General features: G+C 37.3%; 1 protein-coding gene across 2 annotated transcripts; it reads left to right on the top strand.

Moving 5' to 3' along the window:
- The first annotated feature begins 6,963 nt into the window (after positions 1–6,963).
- Positions 6,964–10,700, top strand: LOC129351253 (E3 ubiquitin-protein ligase TRIM35-like). Of its 2 annotated transcripts, XM_055020151.1 has the most exons (6): positions 6,964–7,593; positions 7,705–7,800; positions 7,880–8,110; positions 8,207–8,229; positions 8,603–8,721; positions 8,836–10,700. In XM_055020151.1, the coding sequence occupies exons 1-6, from the start codon at positions 7,195–7,197 to the stop codon at positions 9,369–9,371; spliced, it is 1,404 nt and encodes a 467-aa protein (XP_054876126.1). In that variant the 5' UTR covers positions 6,964–7,194; the 3' UTR covers positions 9,372–10,700. The 2 variants fall into 2 exon arrangements, 1 of the variants encoding a protein (XP_054876126.1); XR_008604712.1 differs by lacking the exon at positions 8,207–8,229 and having other exon boundaries at positions 7,880–7,913; positions 8,836–8,925.
- The last annotated feature ends 626 nt before the right edge of the window (positions 10,701–11,326 follow it).

The raw sequence follows: 11,326 nt of genomic DNA on the forward strand, positions 1-11,326 counted from the left end.
AAACTTTGGACCACAGAACCAACACCGACAGATGCTATCGCCCCCCAGATTGTCATTTGCGGTAGAAATTTAAGACAGACTCTCGAACAGTTCGATCCTGTGTCTCTCCACTTCTGATCCAGATTCTTGGGTGTTGATTTTCAGATGAAATAGAAATTTAGACATTTTCTTCTGAAGAGATGACTTCGAACTTTGAAACATGCAGCAACTGTGGAATGTGCCAGGTAATGGGACCAGGTAAAAAGAATCTCGTCCGTGATTAGAGTTGCTAAAATATATGTTTTGTGTTTTTTCATACATTTCAGTGACTTTTGCCCATGTCATGTTTTGGATACGATATGTATGTGTGTGATGGGATTTAAGCCACTAAATTCACATAAAGTCCAACCTTAGATGAATTTTCCCCAAAACCTTAACATCCAATATTTTCCATGAAACATGTTTTGTGACTTTGCCACAAGATACAGGGTGATAAAAGCTGAAGGCCAGAAGATAATATTTCCAAAATAAAATCCCTTTTTAATTGTCCTATCTCAAATTATAATCTCAATAAAAAAATAACACTCTCTCCACATTAATGCTTTACATGTATTTCTCTTAACAGAATATGTTTTACGCATTAAATTTATGATTAAATTTAACAAATCAAATTACTCAAATATAGGATGAAAAAAATATGTCCTGGCAAATGCAAGTGCTAAACAAACTCTTCTGTTTAAAATATTTTATTGCATTAAGTTTATATTGACTATAAAAAGATAAGCTTGGCTAAGAGTTCCTGAACAGAAACTAGAGGGGAAAAAAAGAAAAGCCCCAGCATAAATTTATCATATCTTGTTATGGTAAGATGTCACTACCCAGTCGTTTCATAACAGGAACAGAAAAATTAAAGAGTTGGTCTTTAAAAAATAAACTGAAATGTTTCTATCTTTCTTGGATTCTGAGGCTGGTCTCAGAGTTTTCTTTTGCCCGTCTTTAATTTATTTGAGAGAAAATTCTCCATACACTGCTTTAATGAATGCTCCTGTTGATCTGGAGAGTCCCCTGATGTTCACTCCTCAGCCTCCACCCATACAGTGAAGTGAAAAAAGATCAGGACATCCTACAACAGCCTATATGGTTCAAACATATTTGGACATATGGATATTTTTTAATATGCACTTAAACCACAATGTGGAGTTTAAGTAATATAAACATAAATAAAATAGAAGAAATACCTTTTAAATTACTTTGTAAAATGATTTTTTTAAAAAAAATCAATATCTGGTTAGGAATAAACTAAGACACTGACACTTATTCTTTTTAGCATTTTGAAGGAAGATTGTTCATTTACATTTTATACATTTTGCCATTTCGCGGCCTTCTGAAAGATAATTACAACATCCCACATATCTGGTGATAGAAATAAAGGGTTAGACACAGGAGTTTGAAATCAGCCATTTAACAGTCAAAAAAATATTTATTCTTTACATGTTCCAAATATTTTTCAAGCAGTGACATGTCTTTGTTTACATATATATATACCTCCTCCTCACCATAGTGGCCTCAGACATCACTGCTGTAGCTTGCACCTACATTTCAGAGGTGTTTTTAATTTTGCAACAAAAACATGTATAGCAATCTGGCACCGGTTTGTCAGGCCATTACATATTCATTATCCTCCTCCCAGTGTTTTGCCCTTCTTGATGATCAGTACATTTTGCATATTCACAAAGACAGACACAATACATTGCTCCTGTTTGTAGGTCAGGTTTGAGCATTATATCAAGTTTTTGCCTGTTTTGATACACACAAACCTTCATTGAATCAGGCCCTTAATTTTTAGGTTGCAAGCAGACACCCAACTGTTTTGGGTAAAACTGTCCCTCTTAAAAATACACTCTTGTCCCATCTGAATCAAAGCAACCCCAGATGCGACCACCGTCTTTTACTGGAGATACTTTCATACTTTGATAATGGAATTGTGACCCGAAGGTCAAATGGGTTGTGTCACCCCAAACCAAGCAAATTTATGTCTTAGATTTAATTTTAAGATTTTTTTTGTGGCTCCTGTCTTTCTTCACTGTGAAGAGGTTCCATTTTTTTTTTTTTAGTACTGATTCTTCTCCAGTGAGAATAAGGTTCAGCGTGATGCTCTTCTCCCCCCACCCAGTAGCAACAGAAGACCCCCTCCAGGCCCAAAAACAGCCATTCAGTGATTGACAGACTCTGGCCGAATAAATTGAAACCTCAAGCTGCAACAAGCCCAAAATAGCAGGAAGCTGTCGGTGACCCGCGGTCTCTAGTGCCTCATGTCAGCAAGCCTAAAAAACTTGGCAGAACATTTTGAACAGAGGAGCCATGTACAGGTGTTGTGCATTTCTTTCAGATGTGTGTGAAAGTGTGTGAAGGAGCCAATGAGAACTGATACACACGAACGGTTTGACCACATCAGCACAGCAACAAGTTAATTCGGCAAGTGCAGCTCTGAGAAAAAAAAGAAAAAAAAAACCTCTAGCATGTTTGTTGCATCTTGTAAGAAAACCGATTGAATGTCCTTAATCAGATTGGAATTTGACATTTTTGACAGATAGATTAGTGTTTTTTTTTTGTTCTCCAGTGGACACACACAGAGATGTGTATGTGGGTGTGTTTGGACGAACCTAGACCCAAGACGATCAGTGGCATAAAAGCTGCAAATCCGTATGCCAAGTCACAGAGCTCCAGGTTCCTGCCAAGCGAAGGGAGGCGGGTGGGAGAAAATGCCATTCAGCTGGCTGGTATTTATAGATATGTGAAGAACTTGTGCACAGGCTTGGTCGAGGTGCTGACGACGTAAAACGAGAGGACGATTCCAAAAGTCGAGTGTCAGGGCACACAGATAAAAATACCCGGTGAAAGATGGGCCTGGTCATTAGTGGAGCGGTGTGGCATGTGACATGGCAGCATTTCAGACGTGATTTATGATCATTACTACCGCTAATCTATACCTCGCCTCTTCCTGTGCCTGCCTTCTCAAATTGGTTCGCCAAATGTTATGGCGGATGGGGGTTTATTTCAGGTTCGAGAGGCATAGAAACAAAGTCAGGAGTGTTGTGGACTACATTGTGCCACAGTACAGAATGCAACCGGAGCAACGGTAACACATTAATGTTTGCTGATGGGACGGAGGCGTGATGTGTAAAACATCACAGGCTGTGGTGATAATGAGCTCTCTGCAGGGCTCTGGCCTCTCTAACTGCCAGAGCAAGCGGCCACAAAGAAGAACAAAGGAGAAATTTAACGCATCGTAAATTCCTTTAATGACCTGCTGCAAAGCTGCTGCTGCTCTGGTAACTTTGAAACAAAAACTTGACACTACATAAGCCTTGCATGTCCTTCGTTAATTGTTTCATGATCCCTTTTTTGGGGAGGGGTTCAACAGATTGGAGAACAAAATATCTCTCATTCTTTAATATATTCTACATACTGGCTTTTGACACTCGCTGGGACAAGTATTCAAACCTGATTTAGTGTTTTCATGTTCTGTCTCATTACAACCACAAACCTCAATGTGTATTTTCCAGTATGTTTTACTATTAAAATTGCTTTCTAGAATAACTGGTGCTGGATCATTTCACCCTGAAATGAGGACAACCCAAATAAATCATGCACAGCCCGAACCCAACATACTGTTTTCACTATAATGTACTTGTACTTATCTTGAGTCAGGACATTGCAGAACTGCTTTCTGCTGCAATTAAAGCTTCAGGTCGTTTGGGAAATGTCTCTGCTAACTTTGCACTTCTTAATGCCAGCAGTGTTATCCGTTTTCTGCAAAATACTTTAGCTTGAGCTCAGTAGGAGTGGAAGGAAAGCATTTATCTTGCCAATAATTCTCAGATGGATTGAGGCATGAACTTTGACTGGACCACTGACTTACATTGCACCTTTTGTGGTTGAGTTAAGGATGATTTTCAGAGTGAGCTTTCAGCCACACAGCTTTTTGAGAAAGCTTTTTTTTAATGAATCCTAAAAACATTAATGGCTTCATACTGAAAATGGAGATTATTGTAGACCTTCTTTCAACACAAAGGCTCTTCCAACCACTCTTGCATAAAAAGCTAGATTTGTCGAGTGCATGAATAATATTTATCATTTTAGTAGATTTTCCCACCAGAGCTATTGATCTCTTCAGATCTTCCGGCTCTGTTTGGTTACTTCTCTGACTAATGCTGTCATTATCCGACCTGACAGCTTATTGGGCGATTATATTTCGGGAGGCTTGCAGTTGTGTCATATGATGAACTGTGCATTGTGAAATGTTGAAAGTAGGAGATATTGTTCAAGAATCAAACATTGTTTTACACTTCTCTATAACTTTCTCCTTGCTCTGTCAGCTTATCAATCTTCATCTTCCTGATGCTGTTTCTTGTTTTATGTTCTGGACAAACCTCAAAAGTCTTCCCCGAACATCTGGATTTATACTTTACACACAGACTCTCATTACTAATTAGGTGATTATGATCCTAATTGGTCTGAATGAATTTACTTCAGGGATTTCAATGTAAAAGTGCCTGAAGACAAATAAATTCCTGCTGCATTCTTTAGATTTTTGTTCATAGTGAGCTTGAAATCTATCACTTTCATGTTTATCCTCTATTACATTTTAGTCTCTCACATAAAATCCCATTAAAGGTTTGTGGTTGTAAGATGATTAAAAAATGAAGGTGTTCCATGTGCATAGATTGGCTTAGCAAATGTGTACAAAAACCCTTTCAGATTTCACTTATGATTTTTTTTTGTGTGTAAAAAGTCTCTCAGTCTTCAGCATTTTTTTCTCATGTGTTTCTCTAAAGGCCTGCAGAGAAATGTAACAGTTTTTTGTTGAATTCCTTCCCAGTCTTTTGTCCCTCCAGGCATATGATGGAGCAGATGTCTTACTTATTGAGATTTTGATCAAGTGAGTGTGAGTGCAGCTTAGAGAGAAAAAGTGGAAAGCAGGAAAAAAAAAAAAAAGAGGAGAGTGATGTCCCACATTTAAGCTTTAGCAGACTTTTCACTGGTGTGCAAGCTGACGTGTTTGTGTGTGAGGAAGGGGAGGGGTGAGTCGGGACATCAGAATTAGTTTACCATCAGCTGCGCCACTGCTCACGATCAGGTCCCGATCCCTGCTCGATATTTCCCCCAGCCGGCTCCATCTAATGGCAGCTCGGGACGGTTTTACTGCGGCACTCTGGGGAGGCTGCAGGGGCCAAATTCAGAAATCTTGGCTTTATGTTCACCGAATGTTTTATGGTTATAGATTCAGCATTTAAGCATAGAAACAGTCACACGAAACAACTATTCCTGCTCTGCTATTCCCAGTTGTAATAATTACACCAGCCTGGAAGAGGAAAGAAAAGAGAAAAGTTATGTAACCGAGCTCACTTGGTGACAGATTCAGATAACCTATAGCTCTGACAGTTAACCCCAGCACTTAAACACTAATGATATTTTTAACAGATATTACAGAAAAACAAGTGATCATCGTGGGCCATAACGAAGCCGATCAGAACATGGTTAAATACTTAGTTTCTCTGCTTAATGTGTGCTTTAGAAAAACAAAAGAGACTCCACATACATATGGCTGGCCATATGCTTCCATGTTAAAACATTTAGCCTTTGATAGCTTTTGCTACAAAAGTCAAGGGGCAAATCACTTGTAAATTTCACTGCTGAGAAACCAGTTTATGCAGCATGTGAGTGCTTTTATGAGAAAAATGTGCCTCTGAGAGAGATTTGGCTGGAAGATGTGACAAAGGAATAAGATAAAAGGTCTGTTTGGTTGCATTTTTCAAACTTTATGTAATGTTTAACTCACATTACATAAAGTCGCTATTTACTGTGGAAGCGACTTTATGTATTATTTTAAATGTCTATGCACACTTCTATTTTTAATTTAATCCAGGGAATATATGGGCCATGGATAAGCAGAAACGTTATGCTTGCTTTGCATTAAAATAAGCAGGAGCGATACCAACTGTAAAGCAAAGAAGATGAGAAATACATGATAGTGAGACAATAACAAAGGGATATGGATGAGTGAAGTGATAAAAAGGAGAGATACTGACAAACCAGACATAAAAAAGGAAAAGAACTGACAAATGGTGGTGTCATATTAATGAAAAATGCTCATCAGAAATTATACTTTTAATGCAGAAATGGCAAGGTCATTTCTTACATCCCACTAATAGCGCCAAACATGAGTATTTCACCTCTTCAGAACGGAGGCACTTATTGTTAGTTGCACTGTGAAACACTATCAAGAGAAATGGTCTCATAATGGCCACTTTTTGATTCAAAGTGGCTACTGAGAGATTTCCCAGGTCTTCAAAGTTTCCCTGCAGATCCTGACATCAACTGGCTCCACAAACAACTGTGGGGCAGCTTTCTCTTCAATCAACACAATCAAAGACAAATACATTTAAGCCTTTCCACCATTTTTTTTAATAGTTTAGCACTTTATTTGAACATTTAAGTTTAATTTTTTCTTATTTTGAGCTGAAATCATATTTTGATTCAGTGACTTAACAACCAACATACAGGTTCAGCACTTGGTATGTTATTTTCCTAAAAAATTTGAACTGGACTGAATTCATTAGTTTTCATAATAAATCCAATAATTATAGAGGTCAAAACTTTACCTTTCTTATGTGATACAGTAAATAAGCAGGCATTATGATCTTCCATAAAAGAAATGCTGCTGACTTGACTGTCTCAGATGTGAAAAGAAAAAAATATTACATTATTTTGTAATGAACAAAAACAACAACAAAAAAAAGAAAAACAAAAAAAAGAAAAACTTTTAACTTGGTTTTAGCTAAACACTGAATGCCCATTGATTTTCAGAGCTATGTATTTTATTTTCTTATGTCAGCAATGTAATTGTTCATGGTCTTGTTTTAACTAAAGCACCTTTTGAATAGAAAAAAAGTGCTCCTCCCACTTCCTGACTTCCTCGTTGGATGACAGATGTATATAAAGCAGGGCTGTCAACATATCTTTAGATTTTCTTATTTTTTAAATTGAAAAAGAAGGAGAATCCAATAGTTATTAGTTATTATTGTTTTTGGGAACTTTCTTTTTTTTAAAGAAGCTTTTGATTTTCAGAACCTTTTCTGTCAAACACAAGTGAGGCGTAGAAGTGAAGTAAACCAGTCAAGGAAAATAAGCAGAGGAGCAAAGGTCAACAAGATGGCTTCAAACATCCCACAATCTGAGGCAGAGTGCACATGTCCAGTGTGCTGCGACATATTTACTGATCCCGTTCTGTTGCTGTGTGGCCACAGCTTCTGCCAGCATTGCTTACAGGAGTGGTGGAGACAGAGCTCACTGAGGACATGCCCGGTCTGTAAGGAAATGTTTCATATGACTCAGCCGCCTCGGAATCTGGCCCTGAGAAACCTGTCTGACTCATTGAAGCAGGAGAGGAGAAAGAGAGCTGGATCCAAGGAGATTTGCTTATTGCATGGTGAAAAGTTCAAACTCTTCTGTCAGGTCCATCAACAACCCATCTGTGTGATTTGTCGGGATTCGAAAACACACACAAAACACAAATGTGTTCCCATTAATGAAGCAGCAGAGGAGTACCGTGTAAGTAGCATGTGGTTCTGAAGTAAAAGATTTAACATTTTAATTTTCTTCCTGTTGCAAAAGCGCAAGAAGCAGTTTTGCAACTTTAAATTTACAAATGATTTTTTACAGATTAAAATCCAGACAAATCTTAACAGCCTGAAAACTAAGCAGGGAGATTTTGAGAACCAAAAAAAACAATGGGAGAACATGGCCACCCTCATCAAGGTAAGCCGTAAGTGTGACATGCGCACACATTAAAAGGACTTCTCAAAACTTATTTTGCTGCCATTTGTGCTCCTCTCAGCTACAGGCTCAGCAGACAGAGCAAACCATCAGAGGCGAGTTCCAGAAACTTTATCACTTCCTGAGAAAAGAGGAGGCAGGCCGGATAGATGCGTGTCGGAGAGAAGCAAAACTTAAGAGTGACGCAATGAATATCAGGATTATAAACCTAACTGCAGAGATTTCTGAGCTCATGGAAAAAATCAAAACCATAGAATATCAGATGAGAGCAGAAGACCTCTTATTCGTCCTGGTAATTACTAAATGAAATATGTCAAAACCGGAAAACAAAGCAGAATAGAAACTTATGTCAATTTGTTTTGTTGTTTTTTTTCTATTTCTATGATAGAATGCAAAATCAACACTGGAAAGGTAGGTTTTCCAAACTTGTTATGTTGGAATCAGCCAGAGGAGGGTATGTTTGTCAAAAATTGTACTCCAAGTATAAATAGAACCACCTCAGCATATTAATCAATTAAAAGTAAGAAATCGTCTTCCAAGAAATTACTCAAGCAAGAGTACAAAAATATTTGGTGGTAAAACTACTCAAGTTGGATATAGCATCTGATGTAGTATTTTAAAATTATGTCATCAGACAGACATAAATACAAAGTCATGTGCTGTTGTTTTAAAGGCCCAAATGAAAAAGAACAATTGGTGACATTATTGAAATTATGAAATTTTACAAGTGAAAATGCAGGTAAACTTCAGGTAGTTATAATTAGAAATGTTTTCTTGTTTTCAGATCGTTGTGTAAGCTGCAACAACCAGAGACCCCAGAAGGATGTCTGATTGATGTGGGTCAGCATGTTGGAAACCTTCAGTTTTCAGTCTTAAAAAATATGGCTGAAATAGTAAAATACAGTAAGAATTTTTTTGTTTCCTCTTCACTAAGTTTTGTTTGTCTAACCATCAGATTTTGTATTTTAACAAATAAAAGTTTATGTACTTAGCATTTTTTTTCTCTTCCCCTTATAGCTCCTGTGTTTTTGGATCCTAACACTTGCTGTAATTATCTGACTGTATCAGAGAACTTAACCAGTTCAACAAAAAGTGATAAGAATCAGCCATATTACTCCAACCCTGAGAGGATGTCTTCTCCAGAACTTCTTGGCTATCAAGGTTTTAACTCTGGTAGACACAGCTGGGATGTAGAGGTAGAGGTGGGTGATTTCTGGGCTGTGGGTGTGGCTGACAAAACTGCAAAGGACACATGGGCCATGTACATTTGTGTTTGTACCGGTCTTCTACGTAACCTTACCAAAAAGGATGATTTCTCTGAAATAAAAGTAGAAGTTCTACCTCAGAAAGTCAGAGTGCAGTTAAATTATAGCCAAGGAATAATTTCATTTTTTGATCTTGATAGAAAAAAAACAATTCATGCCATCAAATGCAGTTTCACAGAAACAGTCTTTCCATACTTTCGTGGCAGTGTAAAAATTTTACCGTCTGATACAAGCGTGAGCATGAGGAGAACCCATGCATATCTCAGTTACAGGTCCTTCCAATCTTGAAGGTGCTAAAATAGCAGAATGAGCATTTGAAATTGATTTTTGTTGTGGCATAGATGTTTGACCACACTTTTAAATCTTCTTTTGCAGTTTGCAGTTCCTGATAAATTGCAAACTTGCAAAAAATCGTCTTAATTTTTATCCATATCTACTTTGCTTTATTATCCAGCAGGGATGCACAGTTGCAGAAAGCAGGACAGAAAGCTTCAGTCAGTCAGGAAACCGTCTGAAGTTACAGTTTGCTATGCTTTAGAAAATATGATCTGCAAGTAAAATACATTGTAAAAAATCAACACTTACTAGTGTAAATACCTACAATATCTCTACAATCTCCCATATAACTGGCCGCATGTATAATTTCTGCAGCTTTGTGAAGTTTTTCTAATCTTGTCTGGGGCCACAGTCTATACCAAAATTATCTTTTACAGATTTAATTTAAAAAGACTTTATTTTTAATTACATGAGACTTTTCTAAAAAAGTTCAAAACAATTTCAACTCTGAAAAAAAATGCTATTTTTCTTCACATTTGAATAAAAATGTCACCTCAAAAATTACATATTCCTTTCTGAAGAAACATAAGACAAATCTTTATTAGCATTGAAGCAATCATAATCTCATCCTAATTGCTGACAGCTTTTGCATTTTTCCACATACATTTTGTCTTTGATAATGAACTCCTAGTCTTTGAGACTGGAAGGTCTTTAACTTTCGACTTCATTTTTCTTTTTTGGCCACTCTGTGAGTGCAAGTTGCTCGAAAATCCTGCAGCTCAAGATAGGCATTGTTGGAGGTTATTTTGTTTGCTTGTTTTGTTTTCAATTATTTTTATTTTACATTTGCACATTCTCCTCAAGGCATATGGTTTGCATATTCATGAAGGCAAACTCACAAAATTTAGAAACCGAATGCTGCTTCTCAATGTTTGGTTCTGGTTCTGGAGATGCTGAGTAGAGTTGTGGAAGGTTGATACAGTCATAATCGATCTTTAATGTAATTCAGTGCGAACGCTGTTGTTGTATCAGCCTCATAGACCCCTCAGGTCTTTTGGTTCTGGTCTACTCTGCATCCCCAGAAACAAACACAGAAAAGCAGCTTTCAGCTTATATGCACCAGAAATATGGAGCAAATTTCCAGAAACATTGACTTTCTTTAAATCTAGACTAAAAACCCACTTGCTTAGAGTTACGTTTGAAGCACAATCAATAAAACATTAATCAATAAACAGGTGTAATGACGGTAAAGTGTTGACTGTGTGTTCTATGACTTTGTATTTTTGTGTTTCTGTGATGTAAACTTTGAAATGCCATACAAATAAAATTTGATTGATTGATTATCATTGTTGTTTGCACATTTGATCGGTAAAGGCTATGTTTTGGCCTTGAAATTCTTCTTAATGGTCAATTAACCATTGACCAAAATGCACACACACATGCACACGCACGTATACGCATGCACACTTGAAATGCTCGCCCTCTGTGTTCAAGTGCTGTGATAAAGTGCTGTCTGGTGTTCCCTCACTCTTGAAGGCCCCTGGGAGTAGATCAATACTGGCTCAGCATTAAGTTACAGCTAATGTCTTCACATTTTTAACCAGGCAGTGTATGTGTGTGTGTTTATCCCTGACATGACCCAAGTTATAATTATCATTAAATGTCAATGAAGGCAATAGGAAGCGTGCGTCTCGATGATTCACAAAGCCCTAAATCACAGCTGCTCTTATTGCAGAGGAAAGAAAAGCCTTTACTCAAGTTAGTATAGTTCTGATTATCAGAAAGTATTTAGTGCATAAGCTTCCCTCTTTTAATTTTGAATCATATTGGAGAAGTAAACGCTCAGTAACTTGTGATTTTAAAGGTCTACATCAAGTTTACAGAATACTGATATGTTTTATCAACACATTGTGGAAACCAGAAACTTGTACAATGTTTTTACAATGGACAATGTTTTTGATCTCAGT

This window comes from Poeciliopsis prolifica, unplaced genomic scaffold, assembly GCF_027474105.1.
Source record: "Poeciliopsis prolifica strain line A6 unplaced genomic scaffold, Auburn_PproV2 SCAFFOLD065, whole genome shotgun sequence".
NCBI classification, from domain to species: Eukaryota; Metazoa; Chordata; class Actinopteri; order Cyprinodontiformes; family Poeciliidae; genus Poeciliopsis; species Poeciliopsis prolifica.